The sequence below is a fragment of the Ostrinia nubilalis genome, chromosome 2 (assembly GCF_963855985.1).
Source record: "Ostrinia nubilalis chromosome 2, ilOstNubi1.1, whole genome shotgun sequence".
NCBI lineage: Eukaryota > Metazoa > Arthropoda > Insecta > Lepidoptera > Crambidae > Ostrinia > Ostrinia nubilalis.
This window is the reverse complement of record NC_087089.1, coordinates 9,511,525-9,537,754: the sequence shown is the minus strand read 5'-3', so window position 1 is coordinate 9,537,754 and position 26,230 is coordinate 9,511,525. Positions and strand designations below refer to the sequence as shown.

General features: G+C 36.3%; 1 protein-coding gene across 1 annotated transcript in view; it reads right to left on the bottom strand.

Annotated features, from left to right (window-relative positions):
* Positions 1–817: 817 nt before the first annotated feature.
* The window catches only part of LOC135082561 (aquaporin AQPAe.a), a 36,938-nt gene continuing 11,525 nt past the window's right edge, over positions 818–26,230 (bottom strand). The window contains exons 2-7 of the mRNA XM_063977364.1: positions 13,122–13,213; positions 11,726–11,850; positions 10,052–10,321; positions 7,383–7,547; positions 5,670–5,789; positions 818–2,954 (exon numbers count right to left, since the gene is read on the bottom strand). Coding sequence (XP_063833434.1) covers positions 2,913–2,954; positions 5,670–5,789; positions 7,383–7,547; positions 10,052–10,321; positions 11,726–11,850; positions 13,122–13,209 — 810 coding nt within the window. The 5' untranslated portion in view covers positions 13,210–13,213 and the 3' untranslated portion in view covers positions 818–2,912. The remainder of the gene's footprint in view (positions 2,955–5,669; positions 5,790–7,382; positions 7,548–10,051; positions 10,322–11,725; positions 11,851–13,121; positions 13,214–26,230) is intronic.

Genomic DNA, 26,230 nt, shown 5'->3' with positions numbered 1-26,230 from the left:
CGAGTCGGTCAGTATTCATTGTATGAAACTCCATACTGCAACGCACATTTATCCGCACTGTAACGTATACGCCTCGCCTCGCGCGAAAGGCGATGACAGCTCGCGAAAGACGATACGGTGTTGATCCCTTTCCGAGTTGATAAGTCTGCTATTACCTTAAAACTCCATTACTTTAGATTGAAATAGCATGATTTATAAATGTTAACGTTATAAATGGTTTTTATATACTTAAATCAATCACAACTGTAAATTATGTATTATTAACTGTCCACAATCGTTTACTTGTTAACGGCATATTATTATACAAAGAATCAAAATAAATAATTAAGATTTCATTAAAATAAATCGTTTTATTTTTCTTTAGAATTGCACGAAGATACTATTCTTTTTTATAACTATCTTTTGTACAATAATAATTAATTAGTAATAATCATTTACATACTATTCCTTGAACCTGTTTGCAAAGGATTTATGCGGTTAGCGCGACCTTAGCCTTTGATGTTGTTTGTCCTCAAGCTAACCGCAGTTATAAGTGCTACCGATACGGGCGCTGCGGCCGCCACTAGTGTTGCTTACTTTAATTACTATAGCATATCGAATGTGGTTTATGCATTTATATGACTAATCTAATGCCATTTATGAAGGTTACATAAACTATAACCCGATCGAGTGAACGCGCACTTGGCGGCCGTGATGTCACATCCACCCTCTGTGCAGTCTAGCGATTCAGGCTAGAAATATTGTACTACTTTCAGTCGCACGTTACTTTAGAATTTACTGAGTTTTGGGAAAACTTAACATGAAATAAAAACACAACTTTATGTAAAATATATTTTATTTGCTTTAACATAGACTTACATTTTATGAACGACACATTTAACATTCATAAATTAACTAGTCACCAAACGCTCTAGTTACAGAATGAATCCAATCAAAACTCATACAAGAAAATTTAATGAACACTTGGTTTTTTAAAAATACAGATCATATTTTAAAAATATTTATTTTAAATAATAAATGAGGCGTCTAGTTTCAAATCCCGCTAAAACGATTTTGATAAGATTTCGAGAAATTGAAAAAAAACCGCTTATCCATATAGCTTTGGCCTTAGGCAAAAAAAAAATATGATACGAATTATTATTGTCATCTGGCAATACTAACAGTAATTGCTATTTATCTTTAAATTAAATATAATTTGAATTATAATGAAAACTATTTTCATTTTGGCGTATTTTGTTACGAACATTCGATTTTAATGGGATTTGAAACGGACATGTTGTATTTTAGCGGGATTTGATAAGAGCAAATTATGAAGCAACCACGTTATAAAAATATCTCCATACTGATTTCGCAGTCACGTGACCAAAATACCGTGCTACCATTGGTCAATCAACTTTTAGAGGGTTTTGAAAGAAACGGACGGCGTTTTAGCGGAGTTTGTAACACAAACCTAATTTTAAGTGCTAGTTTAGTAGTCTTAGTGTATTTTGATCGAAAATGATTGAACAGTATGATGAGAAAATTGCAGTAGCATCATTTAGAGATATAAACAGAAATTAGTTGCAGGAGCGTTTTAGCGGGTTTTGAAACTAGACGACTCAAATATGCACTTGGATAATTGTATTTTCGTAAATAACCTTACTCTTATAATCTACACTATTTGTATCAATTTTGAAATTTTCTTACAATATGTATGAAAACCAAATTGTGTTTTCTTTTGTGAATTTTAAACATTTAAAAACTAGTACACGAATAACATGAGAAGTGCAGCCAAGATAAATAGCCATAAAAACTACAAAGTTATAATAATAATTGAGTAAAAGTTTGTCTGTAGGTATAGCAAAATATACATATACTTACATTACTCTTACTTATTCTACTTTTAATATTAAATCGTTAAGAATAAAATCTCCAATAGTATAAAATCTCTACAGTATTATGTACATACTTAGTATGTTTCGCAATGAAAGTGTGATTTTGGTGTACTTAATTACTTTGTAGTACTGAATGGTATTTTTAAATACTATCATTATGTACTTTAATGTTTGTTCTAGCATTAGTTACTTTAAACTATCACTTGGTGAGTTCTATAAAATAATTATGTGGTCTTGGTACAACAGTTGTTTGGGGCGCTACGGTCGGTGCTACATTACAATACATTGTCGAAGTTTATAAAATGCAATACATTATTTTGGTTACATTAAAGGACACATTCATGAAGCCCAATCTATAAAATATTCTTATTACAAATTCATAAGAGATTACAAACTTATTTAATAAGTGCGCCAATTGGAGAAAGTTATTTTATTACATAGTATAAAGTAGGTACGGTATAAAAACTACAAGATTTAAGTGGAAGTGCTCTACTGGTCGTGGTCACATTGCATTGACGATTGGTGTATAATTTGGTGTTGTGCCTGTGGACAATGTAACATCGAAATGCGATTCGTTCGCCATACTAAGTTACATACAAAAATGTAGATGGCAGTAGGTACATTGTTATTTGTTTTGTACATGCTAAATTTCGTTAATCTACTCGTTGATAGATGGCGTGCTGTGTTTCGTTCGACAAACTTTTAACCTGATGTCCGCCAGAGGGCCCAGAGGGGAACAAGAAATAGTGGGGGTCAACGGGACATTTCGGGAATACACGGTTTTGAACAAGTAGTTTCGAAACGGAATCGTTATCGAATGTCACATTGTAGAGGCAGAATTTGTCAATCGATGTAGTCTATAGGGTGATGACGGCAACTGCTGTCGATGGCTCGCGTAGTTTCTCCATACTTGGGCTGGAATTGGAATGTGTCCACTGGTGTGTGAGTTCATAAGTATGTGTGCACCTGGAGGTGTTGCCTGAGGGGCGGCGAGGGAGTCCGGGGGCGGGTGTCTCGCGGCACCGAGATAGGCGCGTCTCAGGCAAGATCGTCCGCTTTGCCTCCGTCAAGTCGCTTCAGCTGCCACAGAAAAGATGTCGGTTAATTTAAATCAAGCAGTCACAGATGTGTCTATTTTAGTTTTAATTTGAGTCAGTTAATTTTTAGGACAAAGTTTGGCATAAAACAGGATTCATTGGATGTTTAATCGGACCGATATATGGGAGGCTATGTATACTATTTTCCTAAACTCTTGCTTTTATAAGTAGGTAGGTAAATAGTATCATTGTACAGCCATTCACAAAAATATAACTACCTATGTTGGCTTGTTATTTTAATTTTCTTTAATGCATAAACAGTTTTAGATTTTAGGTAGGTACTTATTTCTACAAACAAAACCTCTACAACATAATAGGTGACACATACAGGGATAAATAAAACAAAAATAATTGTAAAGGTCGATCATCGCACTTGCAATAATATTGTAAAAGCAATACCTACCAAGAAGTTACTATGAAGTTGTTACGAGTTTAATAATATTACGGGAGTAATATTTAATAGACGACATTTACGACTGACCGCAAACAGTTATGAATAATATGACTTCATAATAACCGCTCTCCTTAGAAGTAAAATAGGGGAAAAATAAACACTGGGATGAACAAATTACTAAGAAATCTGTGTTACTTCATCATCAAAGGGGATTCCTTTACCTACTTACTAATCAAAATAATATTCATGCAAAGAACATAGGGAAATTAAAATTCAGACCATCGAATGGCAGAAACTCGGAATATTTTTAGGGCTATGGTTTGAAGCTATGTAAGGCCCACGACGACTTTTTATAGCGATGCAGTAGCGATTCTGTCGCGTGTTTGTAGGTATCGATACAGTTGCGATGCTGTAGCACGTTAGTAGCGCGTTGGCATCATTTCTGTAGCGCGTTGCAAATGCGACTAACGCGAGTTAGTAGTGATGCTTTCGCTCGTTTACGACGTTTACGCTCGACAGCATCACTACAAAAAGTCGCCGTAGGTGAGGGGCCTAATTAATTGGGGAAACTTCTAAACAAATCGGGTAAAAGTGCTAAAAATACTTCTTACGCTTTGTTCAACCGTCCACGCAGTCGGCGCTAGGCGTCCAGTACGCTTGCAAATCAACAGGAACCAAATAGAGTGCACGCATTATAAAGCATCTATCTAGGGACTAGGCTACTAGGTACTCTACTATCCCTCCATACGTTCTATTTATTATTCTCTTATAAATAGGGTGTCATTTTCATCAGGTTTCATCAAAGCTAGGCCAACGAGGCTCAAACTCATTTAATTTAAGGATTAGATGTGAATTTTATATAAGGCATAAATTAGATCAATTCAACAATGTGGGTTGGATCCGAGAAACGCAAGTTCGATATTCGCTGCGCCGCGCTGGACTATGTGCTATTGTCGTGAACCCACTCGTAACACAAGCTTATTTAGCTTACCACGAGGGGTTAACGGGACTATTAGTGATTTGCATTTACTTTGCATCATCCTTTACTAATTTTGTTTAAGTATGAATAGAGTTTGAGCGTCGTTTGAACAGCGTGGGCATGAGTAAGCCAAATCCCCATTTGCCTCCGGTCTGCTATTTAATCCTATTAATACTATTTACTACACATTTAATTCTAAGTACGATAAGTTTAGTTTATTATCGCAAGAAAATTTTATTTTTTAAACCGAAATTGCAAATCTTACTACTTATAGCTGATAAAGCTCCTAAAAATAATAAAATTATCAGTCAACCTAATAGGCGTAGACTGTGACTGTGACGTAGATAATTCCGTAAACCAATCAGTTAGATAAAGTCAGTAGATACCTACTTATCGATCATCTAAAATTCTTCTTATGTGTGATATAAACTTTGATAAGTTTAAGTAGAGCAATTGAAAAACCGTATCTAATTTAGGACTAAATTATACGGATTGTGATTAAAACATTTTAATAATTAATACAGTTTATTTATAAACTTAAGATTTTACAACGCATTTCAATTAACATGAAAAATTCACGCATACCTATGATTTTAAATGTTAAATAACATTTTGGAAGACCCAATCCGTCCTATTGAACTAAAACATCATAAATGGCGATTATCGCCTTAATATTATTCATTTTTGCAATACGAACACATACAGTCATTGGCACGTCATCGTATCATGCTATTCTTGGGCATGGCAAGGTATGTATGACACGGTGCATACAATATATTGTGTCAATTTTCTAATCGGCCAAGTCGTTCAAGGCCTGGAACGTCCCGCGGGTGCGAGCAAGTTAACTGCCGTTTGAAGCATTGATAGTGGCTCTTATCCAATCACTGCAGTGGTTTAACTGATAGATTGGATAAACTGTTTGGCGAAAAAATCACATTGAAGAACTGACACTAGGTCTTTGCAGAACGAAACTGTAGTTGCAGTTGCACACATACAGGGTGCGATTTTTATACTTGATCAAATAAAAGTTTTGATTCTATTACAGAAATACAACTACTTTTCCTACAGGATCAATATAATTATTTAAAGTATACTTAAATAAATGTTGTTCCCCATACTAAATGACAGATTGCTGAAGACAATTTGCATGGAAAAAAATACTTGAACTACTTAGCCCTTGGGAAAAGTTTTTGCATTAGAGCAGTAGAAGCAATCCATTTTATTTATCCTTAAAAACACCCTGTATGCGTTAACGAATGCTGCAAATTGCAACTTTAGCTACATCTAGTAATTTAATCTACCCTCTACCGCGGCAGTGAGTTTACCTCTTTCTCGTCGGCAGCCACGGGCCTGTAGCGCGGAGTCTCCTGCGGCGGCGCCGAGAAGCCGTGCACGTAGAGGAGAGCCGCTGCCACTCCGCCGGCCACTGGGCCCGCCCAGTACACCTGGATACAAATTATTTATCAGTGAAGTCAGTAGAGTAGAGGACAGTGCCGGATTAGCTTAGTCTCATCACGTCTTGGGGAGAACCAAAAACACCAAAAAAATAAGAGCGCAGAAAGGAAGAGCTAGATGCAGAGCCTGCTAAAAACGTTGGACTTAAAAACTGATTTCCGCTAATTTAATACTCGTAAAAATTCATGTAAAAGTCGCTGACCGATACGTACTTAGCTTACTAAGAATGGCGGGTCATTCAGGGCACAGGAGTACATATTGTTAGAGCATCAAGTAGTTTTATGTCCGTTTTCACTATCAATCCCTAATTTTTAAGTGACCCCTATGGTAACACATAACAGGAATTTTGTTTTCTTTCAATCCTGCACTAAAAATAGGATTACCCTCACTTTGCCCGTGGATGTCGTAAGAGACTAAGGGTCAAATCCTTTATTTGCCTTTGGTAAATTGGAGAAGGTCGTCTTCTGACTGAAATGACTTTATTATGATGACCCGCTTCAGAGCACTTAAGTATAATAGGTATACACCCCAAAGTAAGTATGTTGCATTGCTTCGGTACTGAGAAGTGACGGATCAAACTCGGTTTATACGTACTCGGTTTGTCTTGTGTTTGTTATAGGAGCAACTTGGAAAATCGACAAGTTTTAAACAGGGCACATCACTTTGCTAGTTCGATAAGTACTAATCTGTCTTTGCAAATTAGTTAACCGTTGCTCAGTGACATCGATGTATCAAAATTAATCTCTACTATTGAACGGTTGCTAGCTTGTTGTTTTCCATCGTAAAGTTATTGTTAGGGAGGTACCTAATTTTCAACTTACAGTTCTACTAGGTACACAATGAGTATAAATATACTTAGTTGACAGTTAAAATATCTAGTCATAGTAGAGATGGTGTCATCAATGAGTTACGTAAACCATTGCAATCTTGTAAAAGTGCCAAGTCTGTTTCATGTGCATTCTGGCATTAATAATTTTGCATTTTAATTACTTGTTTACGCACTATAACTGATGTAGTATTCCATTGTACTGCTATCCAGTAAACAGATCACTTAAGTATTCGTGCATTGACGTTACTTGACCTATCTACTTAGTACAAAAGACGCCAATTCATAGCTTATCAACTCGTAAACAGAACAGTTACTTAGCCCAAACTTTGGCAACGAGATGCTGTTCAAACTAAATATACATAGTACCTATTCACACGATATGCAATGAAAAGTTCTTTCACGTGAATAGACTTACCCAGTGGTTGGCTCAAACGTTGGCATTGGGACTCCGATCTGAGCAGAGTATTAACCAATGGTTGGCTCAAACCTTGGCGAAGAAATACATTCTAACCTAGATAATATAGACTTACCCAGTGGTTGGCCTAAACGTTGGCATTGGGACTCCGACCTGAGCAGAGACTTAACCAATGGTAGGCTCAACCCTTAGCGAAGAAATACAGTCCTACCTAGATAGAGACTTACCCAGTGGTTGTCCCAAACATTGGCAATGTGACTCTCACCTGAGCAGAGACTTAACCCATAGTTGGCTCAAACTTTGGCAAAGAAATAAAGTCCGACCTAGATAGAGACTTACCCAGTGGTTGGCCCAAACGTTGGCCACGAGTGCAGATCCGAAGGAGCGGGCGGGGTTCATGGCAGAGCCGGTGTAGTCAACAGCCAGCAGATGGCCGAGGGTGACGGTCAGGCCGATGGCGAGGGGTGCTGTGGATTTGCTGTCAGGCTTGTGCTGGTCGCACACCTAGGGATAAGGGAAAATTGAACTTTAGAATAAGTATGAGATTAAAGTATTGCTATCTGCACCAATATTAGGAGAGGTAAACTAAGTAAAGATGTGTTTATAATTGTAGGTAAAGAGATGGGAGAGTCACACTTACAAAATATGTGCTACTAGGTATATGGGTTTTGAGCTGGCAGCTAGGTCATTCATTGCTATTGTTGCATTACGTTAAAATTAATATAAATGTATTCCAAATGCTATAAATAACATTGTCATTGTAATTAAAAGTAGGTATTTAAACTCACATTGTATTGTTTGGCACGAGTTTGTTCATTATCCAAATGGAATGGAACCGTAGTAAAAACAAAACAGCGAATACTGATTCCTAACAGCTGGCTTTATTTATTATCAAAGCTAATGTTCATTTGGCGATTCATTTTGCGAAGGAAATATTGAATTGCCGGTCAACACGCGATATCGTAACTAAACAAGCTCTTTGCTTTCTTTTTGTTTTTCATTTAACTACTTTCACAGATTAATTTTATTGAAAAGCTGTTTTTGATCACACGTGTTTCCCATCCAATCATTCATTTATCTTAATGCTGAATATTGGATGTATAAAGAAAATTAGGCCAAACTTTTCCATGTGAAAATCGAAAAGTATAGGTAGCAGGATTGAGTGAGAGATTGACACTGGCTGATAACACATGTCACACTTTTGTCGTTAATGGAGCTAATCCATTATTCAGAAATGATCATGACCTTGTTAACGTCAACAAAATTATACATGTTCATAAGTTTTTAAATATATTTTCGTTGTTCCAAAATATCGCCTGAAATAAACGGACACAGATTGTTTGGAAAATTCCTTAGCTTTACGTAATGTTTAGCAAGAATTAGATCTAACTTACAAAGGACAATACAACTATTTCGTAAGCAGATTGAATTACTAATGCCATGCTAAATATAAGTCCAAATAGTTGCGGTCTCAATACGTCTTGAGTGTACAATTCATTTGCAGTCTACACAGTAAGGTAGTTCTGGTTGTCGAGTCATCGTGTTTAATACTTGATGCTATGAGTGCAGCAGATTGTCGAGGCTCCCTGCTAATAACGCACTGTCACGAAACCCGGCAATTCCAGTCATTAGACCCACTAACTAATCCAGATGATGTAATGCGCATAATTTTGGGAAGTGGATTCGACGGCTATTAATAGTGATAAAAGAGACCGGGCTAATTTTCAGCTGAGCTCAATTAACGTTTTCAAACCATGAGAATAACAGTTCAACTAGATTATTTTAACACGTTGAGTGCGAAACCAGGTCTATAGACCTTGTGTACGTCTCGCTTACCGTGCGGCTAAGAAAATTATAGTCTTCCTTGTCGTGCGAAAGGCATAACTTCAATTGGGTCCGGTGTAGGAAAGTGATGAATATATATCTATGATGTATTCTTAAAATAGAATCCAATGATGTACCTACCTTAATACCAGGTTTTTAGACCTGGTACCGCACGGAAGTAATAAAATGTCTTCACAATGCGAAACCAGGTCGAAGAACCTTGTACCCTGCGCACCTGGTACCGCACCCCACGCTAGCTTCGTGCAGCCAGTGTTGCCTCGCATTCGTAAGAAACGCACATGTCGACATGGCGTCAAGAGAAACAAACAAAATCAAAACTGCAAATTGATTATAATTTAATTTGCTACACGATTTATTGCTAATTTAAATAGTTTTTCGTGACAAACATTTGAAGTTGTAACTAAATGTTATTAAATAATATGTTTTCTTTAAATATAGCTTATTTAAGTATTTATGCACGTTTGTCTTATTTGTAAAATATTTAGACTAAATTATTAAAACATCTTTGTTTGTTACTTTTTTAAATTTTTATTAAAACTTAATTAAAACTATCGATATTTGTATTTCACATCCCTAGAATACCCACCAGACTTCCCTACTTCAGTGCGGCACAGGGTGCATAAGCCTTGTATTTTGAATATAGCTATAATTTTTATACTAAACAAGTTATTCACGAACGCCTTCAGGTGTATGTCAATAAATGCATTATTATTAATATTCAAAGAAAAAAAACACAATATCTATTAACATGAAGCCAAAAATAAAATTAATATATCTTAAATGTTACAAGGTCTTTAGGCCTTGTGCCGCCACAATGTAAGTTTTAATACCAGGTTTACTGACCTTGTACCGAAGGAATGGAAAGTATTAGAAAGTTACTGCCGCAGCAAAGGTGTTAAAGGAAGTTTTCCTTAGTTTTACAGGAATTGGTGCACAATTTGTTATGGTGAGAAATCAGTAAGATACTTTTGCTTCAGCTTTATTTAATTCTTTATTTGAATTGGTTCTAGCAGATATGAAGGTATAATTTATGTAAAGTTTGAAATCCCTGAAAATTACTGAAAAGATGTTCGGTGCTGGAAAGTCAATGCATAATAATTGAATAAGCCGAAAATTCCCACATTACGATTACGAATAATATCACGAGGTTTAAATATACTCACCCCACAAACAACGAAGACAAGAACGAAGCCAAGGAAGAACTCGATGCCGAAGCCCTGGAGTGCTGTGACGTCAGCACCAAGCCCGGTGACTCCGAGGCTGCCGGCGACTCGATCAGGCGTGAAGGCCTTCAGTAGGCCTGAGCCTGCCGCGGCGCCCGCGCATTGCGCGATGATGTACAAGATGGCGCGCACAGGCTTCACACGGCCCGCTGCTGCGAGACCCACGGTAACCGCTGGGTTTATGTGGCCACCGGAGACGTGGCCTATCGCCTAGGAAAATAAAACAAAATGATCCATTTAATAGGACCGATAGATAGAGAAGATCTATACCTACTTTATTGTACACCACACAAAATAGACGTATCAAAGGTGGTCTTATCGCTAGTAAGTTGTAAATCAGTAATAGTAGTAACATACTCGTATATTGTTATTGGTTGATCTATTTTAGGATTTAGTGAAAGGTCAGCAGAAGCAAACAGCCAACAAGTGGTGAAGAGGTAATTAATGTTTAGAAAGAAAAGAAAAATGATACCATCAAGGCAGTGACCCAGAAACGGAAAACAATAATAAACTGGAAAGCCTCTGTGCTTTTAATAATACTCATTTGGTTGTTCAGTTGTTAATGTTGCAAGTGTAGGTAATTGAAGAAAGTGGTGCAATTTGTGTTTCCGTGAGGGAAGTAGGTAAGCGATACAAAGTTTGCTAGGTTTTCTTAGAATTTGCAACAAAATCAAGTTACAAAGAAGTATACGAGAAACTACAACAGAGTAAACTTACGGTTACAGTATAGGAAAATGAATAGTAACTCAACCAGCGCGGAATATACAGAACAAGTAAGCAGTATCTAATCAGTAAAATGATTTTCACTGATTACTGCTTTATATGAAGGGTTAGGTATATTAAGTAGAAAGAGCGGTCTTTAGCATTGATGTAAGAAGAAGGTAGATAGCTACTTATAAAGTACATAGTAACGTGTATAAATTGATTAAGGATTAGCTTAGTAGCACATCTTAAACGACTGCAGATTACCCTTATCGCTCTGTTGAATGTATTTTCACAAGCACTTTCAAAGTATGTAGACTTGTAGAGATAAGTTTGTTATCTGCCGCTATTTGCATTATGTGGGCTTCATGAATATGCACTTCATAAAATACGGTTATGATAGATGTATTTTATGTAATTTGTCCACGTAAATAAATATTGTTGAGGACACTTGACGCACTTAATTAGATCATTGACTTGCTGGTTTACTCTCTGGTTCACTCAGCTGAAATTCGGGGAGGTAGGTACTTACTTACCTGCAGTTTTAAAAACATGAAAATGCACAGTGTACGTACATCAAAATGGCTAACCGACTGAAGTTAATTACATAAATTAAAAGGTCGAGTAAAGACGGAATAAACTGAGGAATAATTTCAAAGTTGGCGTACTTACTCACGCAAGAAACGATACAAAACTGATTTGATTTAAAAATTGAATACTTAAATATTTTGACGAATAAAGAGTACAACCAAAAACTATCCTTTCGAGAAAAAGAAAAATCTCAAATTATGTAGGTATAAGTAAATGACGGAGTTCTGGTCAGCAAATCTACAACGGATTAGAGAACCTCTTCCTTTTTTCAAGTCAGTAAAGAAGAAGAAACCCAGCATTTGTGAATTTTGTGATACTTACAGACACCGCGGCATACACTGCCAGCCCGAAGGCGAGCGCGATGAGCACGATGTCTGGTGCGGCCGAGGAGCCCTGCGCCACGTTGATGCACGCGCCGCAGCCGAACAGGTTCAGTAGGATGTTGCCTGGAGGAATTCAAACAGATTTAGTTTTAATTTGTGCAGTTATATAGTAGGTAGGATTTATAGCCACAATAGCCCAACGGTGAAGTAGTCGGACTGGCCGTCTCGAGATTCGAGGAACGCGGGTTCGAATCCCACCGCGCTCGACTATTGTGGTGAGCCCACTCGTAACACAAGCTTATTTAGCTTAACACGAGAGGCTAACGGGACTATTAGTAATTTGTGCAATACAAATTGCTAATAATCTTTTAAACCCTACCTAAACTAGGTACTTAGGAGCTGGAATATTGCTCCTTGTAGGTACGCGTTGTGTCGCTCATTTGAGGGTACTTTTTCGTAATTTTACACAGGGCATCACTAGATAACTGGTGGGTACTATTAAGGATGCTCAGGATAAAGTTAAAGTCAACATTCCTTTATTTGGATGGACTATTATAAATAGGCAGTGTTTACAAATCGTCAAGATAAGGAGCACTTACTTTTCAGAATCAAAACATGTTAGATTATTAGAAACTTTCTGTTTTGCATTTCAGTCTAGAACGAAAACTCGTATGAACGAGTATAGGATAGGTACAGTAACAGTTGCGGGCTTAAATCCAGCTGAAAGTAGGTACCCCAGTTTTAATTGATCTATGTAACTTTGATAATGAATTTTTATGGTGTAGGTAAGGTCTTTCAAATATTACCAGACCGGAACGAAGCCAACTTTATAAATGTTCCCTTTTACAAGACAAAGCTTCACCAAAAGCTCTTCGTTCATTACAATCATGCAAGAGGGCTTTTCAAAAGGTAGTAGGCGTTTAACCGAGCGGGATTGTTTAAAAGAAAGTTATTAATCACTGCCCAAAGGCTTTAGGGTTCATCATCCTCCCATTATATGGTTGAGCAAGATTTGAGATGATTGGAGGCGCCTGATTCTAAATGACTGTTATTGATCTACAGGCTTATGTTGGTGTGTGTGGCGTTAGTGGTTTGTAATTGTTAGGTAGGTTCTTTTGTTATGGCCAAGAATATTTAAACAAGATTTTATTTCTACAATCAGTGACAGTTCATATTTTTTTTCAAAAATTCATTCATTCGTCGTGAGCTCAATTCCCGAAGCAATCGATTTTCAAAAATTTTGTTTGAGGACGCAACTCTTAGGCTAAGTTGCACCACCTAACATTGACCGTAACTATAACGATAATCGGCGTTTGTATGGAGTTTCACAAAAATTTTACGTTTGTTAAAGTTAAAGCCCAGCCTTAACGTTTGTTAATTTAAGTATTTCTTACCTATGAACTCTGCTAGGAGTGCTCTGCTGATGCCGGCGGCGCCTCCAGCCAGCTCATCCAGGCCCAATTTGGCTCCCAGTTCTCCCATTGTACTGTTGAAGAGAAAATAAAGCATGAAATACGTAAAGTAAGTACCAAGCAAATTCTACAACTACCTCCTACCTTCCTACCTTCGTGATTCTATTAATTTATTCTACTTTTTCATGACATTGCTCTTGTAATTATAATAAATTCCACCTCAGTCATTGAAATGTGGAAATATTTTTAAGATCTGATAAAACTTATCCAAAGAGACATTCGTTATCTTTGATGTTTATTATGCTACGAGTACAACATGGTAGCGCCTTGCTCTGTACAAATATCGTAAACTACAGCTGCACACAATTAATTAATGTTCTAATCTTAAAATCATTAAGATTTGTATTTTAGTTTCTTCATATTATTTTGGAAGGTTTGTTCTTTCAAACCACGCGTGAACCCTCCAATTAGATTAGATAAATTAGATCCGGTAATATGTTAATTTTATTTAAAAGCTATCATAATAGAGAGCTGTAATTTAGCGTAGAACAATAGAGCCGAACTAGTATGTGAGAAAATAAACGCACTCATTTGAAACCGCCTCGCCGCCCTTTGTTAAGGTACACGTTACACGTCGTTACTTCACCGAATCAGATAGTTTTAATTTCGTTCAACAATTTACTTTTTTCACTGAACCGGTTCTCGGGCAGGTTTTGTTAACGTAATGGCGGTAACAAAGACCGATGGCTCAGCAATAATTCACTGACTGGTGTAATAGCAATAGGGAAATGAAAATTTGATTGCTAGTACGAGTAGGTACATTAATTATAGCAATTATATGACTCGATTCCTAATCGCTATGGGACAGATCACGGGAAGCAGGGGAACGCTTCCTGTCATTTGATGGCAACAATAAGGTGCTAATGAGACCGTGATGTCATGGGTTTGGAAAAGTTATTTAACAGTCCCGTCATAGTTCAGTTCCAACAATCACGTTTCCAATCTGTGCATCCGCTCTATTTTAAAAATTCAGGACTATTTTTTATCATTTTGGTGTGTATCTTAATTAGCGAAACGAATGAGACTAAATTAACCTAATTATATTTAAAAAAATAAGAACAACCAGCATTTAGCTACTGAGGATATTAAATTAATATAATTAAGTATTTCGTCGAAATTAAGCAAAATGAATTTCTGCAGGAATTGGTATTGTTTTCAGTAAGGAAATGTGACAATTTTCAATCTTTTTATAGAGATGACAATACTTAATTATGTTGTAGCAAGAACTGTGATATGATCTGAATTTTGATATTTTCATAACGAGATAATGGATATTTTTGGCAACATTTTTAAGTCCGGAAATACCCGGTAGTTCGCGGAAAATGCACAACATAAGTATTCTGTTGGTGAAAAACCTAAATTCAATTCAAAAACAAGCCGGAAATATTTTGACCATAAAATGCAACATGTTACCATATTGTTGCAATAAATCCCGTGACGTGATAATTTTGTTACCATTGTTTAATAACGTAAAACACACCTTTCTAAAGATAAATATTTATTTAAGAATGTTTGTGTTATCTTATCAACTTAGTCATTCAGAAGTGGTACATAGGATATTATTAACAACTCTACTACCACTATTCCGTTATTTTGTCACACCTGGATTATAAAAAAATGTTTAATTTTGTACAGCTGCCGTACATTCCATCTTTCCTTTCTGATAGTCGGTTATTATTTAACCAACAAACAAGTTCTATCCGTAATAGTGTTTCTTACAGGTAAGTTCGCTTTCCCCGTAATTTTTAACAAGATTTGTGTTAAGAATAGTTTTAGTACAGTAGTGATGTCGTTTCTAATAAGTAATGTCGTCGTCGTAATCGTTTCAGCCAAATGCCGTCCACTGCTGGATAAAGGCCTCCCCCAAGGTTTTCCATAATGAACGGTCCTGCGCTGCCCGCATCCAGGCTCTTCCCGCGACCTTTACCAGATCGTCGGTCCACCTAGTAGGAGGCCTGCCCACGCTACGTCTTCCAGCCCTCCTCCTCCATAAGTAATGTATGAACAGATAAATAGTCTCGTTTTGCATTATTAATGTGACGTGAGTTCTAGGAATTGCACTTATCCAAGTACACGGACACAAAACAAACTCATTAACTGCAAATAAGGAGAGCTGCATCACTCGTGAAAATATAAATAATTCCACTTTTATGGTAGCTCGGTCATGGCGAGCTGCAGTAGCCTTGCCTTTGACAGCTCGCACTGCCCTACAGTGGAGTTACGCCAAGTTAATGCCTCATACATTAACTCTTGTACAAAACATCTATGGCGTACCTACAAAACGTTAGTGTTGCAGTTGTTTCATTACAAAGCAAAATAATAAATTTTAGGTCACGAACGCGTTTGCAAGAACAGTTTTAGGAAGGTTCATAAGTTTGACGAACTGGGTTAACTTTGCAGTTGCTTTCCCATGTGGATTCTAGAACAATGGATCCTATGATTAAATATTTACCTACAGATAATGAAAGTAGATATCTTTCAAATCGTAAAATATTATTTGCAATAAGTAGGTGCGGTTTCGACGAATATTTTATTGCTAGTGAAAGTAATCATTATTCATCATTAGTTGTAAAAATTAATTGAAAATTACATTATTTTCTAAACTCGTTTCATTAGAAGAGTGACAAAAACGCATCGCGTTTGTAATACCGCTGGTATAAATACTCATGCCTCTGGTAGCTTCCAGAAACTAATGGACATGTCATTCGATACGCTGAAAACTCAACTCTATTTAAATCAACATACAATCTTAGTTTTTGTTACAACTTACCAGGAAAACCCGGCCTTGTGCTTGGGTGGTGTTAGAAAAAAGCTTTTTCGAGACACTATGATTATAACAGTGTTCATTATCCAAATGACACGTGGAGAACATTAGCCTGACAGTTCAAGGTAAAGGACGAAATCAAGGAATAATAAGTTGACTTAATCCAAAGCTATCGTGTGTTCTATTTTCTTCCGTTATCAAGAATTTTAGTAAATAAAGGTACTTTACTAAGTACGCCCAAAATCTGTGTAAATAATATTCGTAAAGTATTGTTTTAATGTTAATTAGGTAGTCATGCTGAGCAGCATGGACACATTGTAAACATGTTAGCATTCAACCAGTGTCCCGAATCTAATTTACTTAAATATTGAAATGATATGCACGGAACGAATTCCTTACGTACTTACTTACAAGGTATCAAGTCATGCACGGACTTGACAATAATATTTATGTAAGAGAGTTTTGTGCAACTGCTTTTGATGGTACTGTTAGGTAACTGCATAATGGTTTGGGGGATGATTCTCGTGCAATAGAGAGAGGGATTATCTAATAAATAGAGGATAGTGACGAATTACCGAGAAAGAATTTTTATAAATCTCAAAGAAAATCCATGAAAAGTTTCGATTGGATTCATCCTTTCACACGAGAAATGTTTTAGTACGAATCCGCCATTTTTATCAGACGATCTCTCTCTATCATAATATGAATCGTACTCCAGATAGAATTGAGTTTTCACGATTAGTACATGAAGGGTTAGATTCCATCTTTATACATTGAGTCAGGTTGGCTCTACGACACTTTATTTTGATAATGAGAACAATGTTACGGACAAACATCTTACATACGTACTTATGGAATTTACGCCAGACCAAGAGCATACCAAGATCTATATCACAACAAGTTTCTGGCGGTGCGACTTCTTAGCAAAAAGTACACCATGAGTAGTACCACAAAAACAGTTATAGTTCCAAAATACTGAACTGTCCTATGCATGACATTGACAGTGGGGCGCCACCGTCAATACCGGATCGCTGGTTCCGATTTTTGCCATGTTGGAAACCATATAGTTGAACGATGGTAGCGCCCCCCTGTCATTGAGTTTGGTGGGACAGTTCAGCGTGGGTCATCTATACCTGCCAGTTTAAGTTTGGAGCGGCGTCAAATACTGAGTCTTTTCCTTGAAAGGTCAGACACCTTCACGACATTGTATTATAACTTTTGAGGGAATAAATTTAACCTTGATTATATTTTGCGTAGGTCAGCACTGAAAGGCTTTACGCATTTCAGTTTATTGGTTCCATAGTTTCCATGTTATTTTTATCCATCGCTTTTATACATGTAACTAAGTACTTGCCTAATTTATTACTTAGATTTAGCGTGAAAACCTTAAGTCTACGGCTTATTACGAAGTCTCGATATTAAGCATATTTTTTAAGAGCTCATCATGTCTTGTGTGCTTCAAAGTTTTTCTATTTTACACAAGAACTTTAAAACCTATTTCACGGTTAATGTAGAGTTATTAGTAATCTGTTGTAGAGCTTTTACAGTCCTGAGCTTTTGTAAGTACCAAAACGTGTTTAGAATCTTTCGTCGGATTTATGACCCCTGTTAAACTATTGCACATGCAGTATCGACACCAGACGCGGGCATTAATGCGTCGAGATTATGAGTTGTGTACATAACGCCACTACAAAACCTTGTCCAGGTCGTAACATGGAATACTTGGCTCGTGCCAGTGTTACGACGATCGCTAATAATTCGTACTCTATTTGAGTTACATAAACGATCGGCAATATACCTAATGGTTATAAAAACATTCCATTGAACAAAGTCAAGGTTTGTTTTGAATATTATTTGTGCAGCTTATTTTTGTTGCAATCACAAAAACTATGCTGTAGTCATATGAAAAAGTTTTGCTGTAAGTTTCTGGCAAAGAAGTTTTGGAACCCGCTCCGAGGCTACTAATTTTTGCAAACAAAATGTAAAATTCTTTTATAAATAAGTAGATATCAATTCATTGACGTAATTAATATAAAAAATATAAGATTATGATAATGGTGTTGCATTGATAATAATCTAATGATAACATTTATCGAGCAATTGTGATACGAGTAAGATTATTGTCTTTTCAATTTAGTTCAATTTGCCGCTGACAACTTTTTTAGTAGGCTGATAGATAATATGTATGTCTATACCAAAATATGGAGTAATTAGGATAGTCTTAATAGACAACAAATGAATCCATTAACAATAAAATCTTTTGTAGGAATTAATTTCCGTTTTCTATTCTAATTCTACTGGCCTTTTAATGAAGACAAGCAGGATGATTATTCTTTACGTCATAAAAAGCGTTTCATTTGCTCATTTCGGTGTCTATGTACCCGAATCTCGCACCATCTATTACCTGGAGCGTTGGAGCATGGCATCCGCTGTTGATGATAGTTGTTGTTGATAGTTCTTTGTTGATGATAGTCGCGTTTCTGCGTGTGTCGTGATCATACGATAACCACGATGTATATGATACGCTATTGAAATGGGGAAAGCTCTAATTCGAATGCCTTTTGAAGTTGTTTATGGAGAGATTTTCGTAATAAGACAATGAATTACCATCATCAGTCTATCACAGACCGATGCTTTTCTAAAAATACGGTCAACTTTCTTGCTGGTTCAGATCAAATTGTAATTCTATCTAAGAATAATAGGCTTCAATTTGTTTTTTTATTGATAAATGTAGGTATGTCTCAAGATAGTTAAAAAATATTTTATTTTAATATGAATTTCGGCTACTTAAAGAAGTTTCACATTAAATAAACGTAGTAAATTTTGTAAGGCTATCTTAACTAACAGTGATATCAGCTTCGTAATGGAATATGTTTGCAAAGAAAAATGTTTATAATCTCAGGCGCAGTTGGCGTCATTGCTATGTTTAAGGTGTTAGATAAATTTGCACTGTATCTTTAGAGAGCCTGATAAAAGTAATCAGTAAACAAATAACTTGCGGTTTCAATGACTTGTGTAGTAACCGGTGATCGCCACTTGAACATCTTGATGTAATAATCCCATGTAAGTTGGTATGTAGACTTTAGATAAGATGTGGCTATTTAAGACTGTCAATTAATGTTTAATTAGTAATTTTTAAATAAACCTAAGTTATGTGAGACGCATTATGTATTTGCCAGATATCAATCAATGATTTATAGTAAAAGATTATTAACCTACTTTATTTTCGATAAGATACAGTAAATTGGGTTTTAAGTTGATAAAATATTTCATCGATTATTTTTTAATTGTTGATGCCTATCAATCAATATGATATTGGTTTAAATATTTTGATGTTTGTTGCAACAAATTAATGCGGGGCTCGTAACTACCGCCTTCTCCATTTCAAGTTGTATCGATGGCATTGCATGTGTGTATCTAGGGAATTGCCTAATGAGTTACAACAATCCCACAGGGTTGTGACGCAGCCTTCGCGACTCCATAATCGATGCGCTGGCGCTGTGGCCTTTACTGCTTTGCAATTATTATCAAGCAACTAGTACGTTCATCCTTCACTTGATATGGTGACCTAATTATGTATTCCATTGTATTTCACCAGAAACAAGGCGAAATCGTGTCCATTAACACTTGAACTTAAATATTCCTGGTACATATCACATGTTATAATTGAATATGTCAATCATTTAATTACTTTCAGCTTTCCATTAGCGGCACACAGAAGCTAGAATAGAGTGAAAAGTGTTTCCTCTTTCCATTAGGCATTCTAAGAAATTGCACTAAGGGTGAGAAGGTAATATGCACCAACATTACGCGCACAAGCAATTTGTATAATTGCAACTTTGCAAGTGTGAAACGCATATATTTGCACCGGGTAAATAACGGTGGACTGTATTAGAATAAGCTAGGATATGTAGGAATGCTTGTTTTGTTTTATTCCACTCAATCATGATCACAAAGCTATTACCATATAAACTACGAGAAACTACCGGATTATGAGGTTAGTTAATGATAAACTACGATAGTGACCACCTGATTAAATTCTATAGTTAAGTGGATAAAGAATTCTTGTTTATGGGTGGATTAGGGTTCGAATAAACATTGTTAGAAACTGATAGAACATTTTAACAATTCCAAAAGAAATGCCACCGACAGCATTTTAAAAAGCGCTAGCGCTACGTGCTACGAGTATGTAGAGCTAAACTACGAAAAAGTTTTTAGGCCAACATTACATAAACTTAATTGTAGCTTTACAAATATTGCAAACTAGGAAAGTTTGTATGAAGCTAAGTAAGTAGTTCTTACACACAACAAATCAATTAAGCATCATGCTATGATATTATAATTAAACATCGTGCCTACTCAATTAAAGTCGACCTTAAACGATTTGCATGGATTACACAGAAGTATAAATAATTGTCGCTGCTGTGAGTAATAAATCGCCTTCCGACAATTCATCTGCGGCCCATTCATGGAAGCCCTAGGAGATCTACAGATATTTTCCATCATCAGCAATTACTGCGTGCCTGAACGAACCAATCATTGTACATAATGACGTTTCCTTTGTTTTGTGTCCGGCGTGCGTCATGTACTTTTTGTGTTTTATAGTTTTTTTCCAATCTAATAGTAAAAACTTAATAAGAGCAATCAAGTTCAGCAGCTGAATTATCGAGATTTCGTACTTGTTGAAATAGTATCACGATTAAATAAGAAACGAAGAATTTTAAACTTAACAACATCGATGTTTGCTTTATTCTTATTTATGTGTGCACGCGCAGAATACAAACGCAATCTAATTAAAGCTTCTGGGAAATTAATGAACAATGGAAATTAATTAAAAATAAATGAAATCACTACAATTATGAGGGATATTTGCATTTGTTTATCAATCAAGACTTCAAAATGTTACTGGAAAATAACCATTGACGTAGCTGTGGAAAAGTTAAGACCAGATTTTTAATTTTGATTTAGTACTTACCTAGGCTACTACTTTTCAGTATAACTTTTGTGAATTAGGAATTGTTAACTATCTACAAAAAATAATAATTTGATAATCCATTTAAGTACCTACCTAAGTTATATTATACAAGCGTCTTATTCAGCCCAAGTGGTCGTCCTAGTTCTCGAAGGCAATCTACATTTTATCCGTAGTATTTCAGTAGGTTATGACGACCAGCAATGAGGTAATCGACGGCTTCCCTCGCGAGGGCGGTGCACCCGCCTGATGCCATCACCTTTTCTGCTATAAGTAAAACTTTTTTGAAGTACCTAATTGACTTTATATTCGACTGTAGTTATTTTTCCAAACGTCTATCTAACTAAGCTACCTAAGTGGTCGACCTAGTTCTCGAGTGCAATCTACATCTTATTCGTATTTCAATAGGTGACCAGCAATGAGGTAATCGACGGCTTCCCTCGCGAGGGCGGCGCACCCGCCTGATGCCATCACCTTTGCAGCTCTATGTATAGTTATTAAGGCCATGCTTCACTTGGATGCCGTTTATGGTCCGCGCTAATAGAAACTGGAAATTTTTGTGACATAAAGATGTATGATTATACTGAGCTGTAGATATTATTAATATGAGTAATTGGATTGCAAAGTGAAGAATCTTGGATGCCTACTGAAAAGTTCAATCTCTCTTTGAGTCGATTTTTATCAGTTCAGACAGTTTCTATTGACGCACAGTCTGCATTTGTATCTAGGTACATTAATTTTTCCTGGAAATGTCTCGGTAGATATCGTGACCTCACTCGTCGACATCGTGCGTGACAGATAAAAACCAGTAACTTTGTTGGATAAATTGAAAATACTCAATCTCTTTTATGCCACCGCCACGTTTGGGATAATGAAAATAATGCGAAGTAAATGCAATGATGTGGACTGCAAGGAATTTGCTGGATTCACGGTATAGATGCTTGCTACTGGTGTTACTATATTTTGAGTAACTGCTAGTACGTATAGAAGTCAATAGAAGTTGCCAGTGGTGATTCAACAATTCTGACGTCTCGTTCTGGCATCCAAGTGGACACGGCTGCATCATTTGTCATGTTTTAGCAGTCGTGACTTGTGGGCGGGTCCACTGACAGTCATTATTATACTTTTTACGCAAATTAGGCTTTGTCTAACTCGGATTATAAATAGCATTTACGCGAATGCTTTTACCTAAATTACTGCGAGAAAAATGATATGACGCCATTATACTTAGTCTATTATAATTATTTTTAGTCATCATTGTCTACTCTTCCAGTGCCTTTAGGTATTAGGTATACTACTTTTAATTATTTCAAAATATACATAGATACCTATCTACACCATCTGTTGCTCTTATCATTTTAACTAACTACAGTTACAGTAAGACGGTGCGTGCAACCCAGCCTAAGTCTTAGGCTGAGTTGTACCATCTTACTTAAACTTTGTCAAACGTGTGGTAAAACTCAGCCTTAAAACATGTTAAGTTAAGCACAAAATCAACTGTTTACATGTTTGGGCATTGTTACCTTAAACTTATAAGTAGAGAGTTATTTATAGATGCATATGACGTGATATTTATATCATTGCTGGTAACCTGGTAATCGCAAGGTTACCTTCTTGATGCACACAAGTAGCGCGTGAAGATCAAGTTTCCTTTTCATCTGGCTTCACCTGTCTAAACATAGGACATAGGTACAGACAACACATCAAGCGAAACATTGAGGTTCTTATACGGTTCTAATAAGTGTTACGTTGCAACAAAAATTCATAGTTTGATGTGTTGTCGACTGTACTCTTATAAGTCACTGCATTTATTTGCAATCGTGATCGTGAATTGAAGGTTTTCATAATTTAAATACTCTCGTATGTTCTCGCTAATCTTTCGTTTGTAATAAAGGCATGGTTGATAAACAAGTTATTATTAGCCCAAAGAGTTAAAAAACGCAAGGGAACGCAACATTTTATTTGGGACGCAAGTAATAAGCTGTTATAAGAACTAATGGTGGAGGAGCAAATTGCTTCTCAGAAAGAGTTAATGAACGCTGGCTGTAGGGAAATACCCAACTAAAATTGTCGTAAAGGAAAACTGAAATTAAAGTTACAAAGTTAAGGTTTTAAAGTTTTGAGTTATGAATTTCATTTGTTTCAATACTGAAATATGCAATAGGTACAACTTGTTTTAACTTTAATAAGATAAGATAGATAATTGAAACCCTTAACCAGGCTTAACCTTAAATATTTTCATTAGTTTTTATAAAGTTAAAATTGATGTGGGGTCTACTTAAGTATTTAGGTATCTAACCTCTGCTTGGTCATGGGTTAAGGAAGGCTACAATTAATAAAACTTTTTATTGATAAGAGTACTCTCTTATTAATATAAAGTCTTATTAATAAGGGGCTAAAGTTTATCTCTCGTGTTTTATGCCCCACTAGCGTTTGGAGAAACCGGTAAGTAATTGAGAACACCAAAAAACAACAAATCCAGTCACCACTGTCTGACAGTCTGGCGGTTTAAAAAAATACGAAAACCGGTGGCGATTTGTCTTGAATAATGGATGGCAAATGTTTGTACAAGCTTATGTTGAATCGATATTTTTAAGACATGAACGTCCCTGCAAGTTATGCGTAGCGTAGGAATGGCGACAGGCGAAGACATTAGCGGTGTAGCGTACCAACCCGCGACGGAACCTGGCGGAAGCGCGCTCCGGATATTGTCGTAGCTTTAGATACGCAGATTGTTTTGACAAAAACAAAGGCAATTTTTCCTTGTTATTTAATTTCGTGCTCAGATTGTCAGATTAATTTCCGATGATTAATATACCTTGGCATTTATTAAAAGATGAATAAATTAAGCTGTTGTTATTATTCCATTTAGATTAGTACCTAAGTTTGGCGCATGGAACAAAACAACAAATAAATACATAGTAATCTGTTCAGCATGTTACGTCCATTGACCTCCAAGATCCATATCACAAGAATCAAGTGGATTATCTTTATTTTTATCCGATAAGTGTGAATGGAACTACTGGTTGACAGATCGACTCTGAACTGATAGATTGTGAAAATTCTTATACATATTAGTAGTCGTCTCGTAATACAAGAGGCATTAAATATCTTGTAATTAAGTTTAATTTATTATTGTCTCGGTATCAAAGTGCTCTTTCCTGGATTATACCAAATACTTAAAGGAAACCTTCTTGATACACAAGACTGAATAAACGCAAGTAGAACATCGGTCGGAAAAATTATAAGCCAATAAAATAAAATGAAGGAAGCCCGAGTATTGATTAAAAATCTGATTTACTTACAAAAATGCGCCTTAAACTTTTACTGTCAAGGTCGTACCTACAATAACAACGAGGTTTTCCTTGACCGAGGAGCACGCGAAAGTTTAAGGATTCCGCAAATCGCTCGCATTTAACCGTGACCATTGGGATAAGTGGAAGACTGCAATCGTAAAAGTATCGTAAAGATTACCATATTTGCAGTTAATGTCATGGAAAAGCTTCATTAAAATAATTAACAGTAAATTAATGATGCAAAAGTTCATGTATCCCGAAGGCAATATAGCATCCTTTCAGCCTATCTATACTCATATTCTAAGTATGTTTTTAAGTGAACATAAAGTTATGGAAAAGCTTCTTTGAGAATAATTAACAATAAATTATTGAAGCAAGAAATCATGAATTCTGAAGGCATTAGCATCCCTTCAGCTCATATTAGGGAAATGTTTTAGAGAACATAAGAGTTTCTAAATGAATTAGATAGGGCAGTTTTTTTAGTTCAATGGCAGGTAAGTCAATGGCACTGTTTCAGAATCACGGGAGAATTCTGAAAAAATAGTTTAGTAACAGCAATAAATAAGCTCCACGGCAGCTTTCAACTACTTAATCCTCTTAGTTCAGTCAGTATCAAATACTTCGTTACCAACACAAAGTGGTCAAAACGTTGACAACACAACCTTAGGGGTCATCCATAAAGTACGTCACACGTAAAGAGGGGGGGAGGGGGTTGACAAAGTGTGACATGGTGTGACAAGGGGTGGGAGGGGGTCCTAAGTTTAGTGACATCACATTTCAATTGTTTCAAATATTTGATATAATGTTGATTTCATAAAAAAAGTACTTAATTTAAATGGAAATAAAACTAATTTCGGAACTGCTGTTAATTTAATAATTTTTCGATGTGAAATTGCAAAACATGTGACATCACACTAGGGAGGGGGGGGGTTCTCAGAAATGTGACCACCTGTGACAAGGACGGAGGGGGGGGTCAAAAAATCATGAAATTCGTGTGACGTACTTTATGGATGGCCCCTTATTCCATTGCATTGTGTTGCGAACTATTTTGCTACTTTGGGTGCCACGAACTATTTGACGCTTGTACCTACAGGTACTAAGTACTTACTTGTCGTTTTAGTGGCATTCGTGACGAGCAAAGTTCTCCTGCTAGATCATTGTCCTCAATCTCCGGGAACAATTGCTCGCATCTATTTATGTTTCCTTTTTATGTGGGCTCTACATTCGTTTAATCTGGCCCTCTTGGACTACATCATGGCCTATTTACGGCTCTACATTAGGTAACTAGGATACGTAATTTTCTTTTTTTAACTACTGACGTGGGGGCCTCTCAGGCCTTCTAAAAATCAAATTATTGAATTTCTCCTCTCCCACGTGCACGACACACGTGAATCTTTTAGTACCTTCGAGTTTCATTGCGCCGAGGCTGACAACAACTGTGCACGTGATTGCACGCGCAATTTCAGTAGGTAAATTAATTTTAAAGTTTCTTGTGGGCCTCTCAGGCCCCCACCTCAGTATTGGCGTAACTTTTTTTGTCTATAGTTTTCATTTAGTTGTCGTCTTTTCTTGAAATAATTTGAAAAAATCTATAATATAGAGCCCACAGTACGTCGTCCGAGAGAAAGCGGTATCTCGGAAGTACAAATAACCAGCATTTAACGAAAAATAGAAGAACAGTAGTTTTTGGCACGTATGCTAGAAAATGATAAGCCTGTACCTGTCTATCAAGATTTAAATGATGAAACCAAGTGCCATACATGTCTTTTGAAGATTCAAATGAAATCTACATTTTAAAAACATGTATGGCTTCCTTCACTGAGCAAAGCAAGTTTATCCAGATTGTGTTTAATTCGCACTATTTGATGTGTGTAATTTTTTTCCCCCTTTTTCATATAAGGATGACTGATATATCATTAGCTAAAAAGACTATTGAAAATTAAGATTCTAAGTTGATTTGTTGAATTTATGAATATTTTTCATGATAATTTTGTGAATC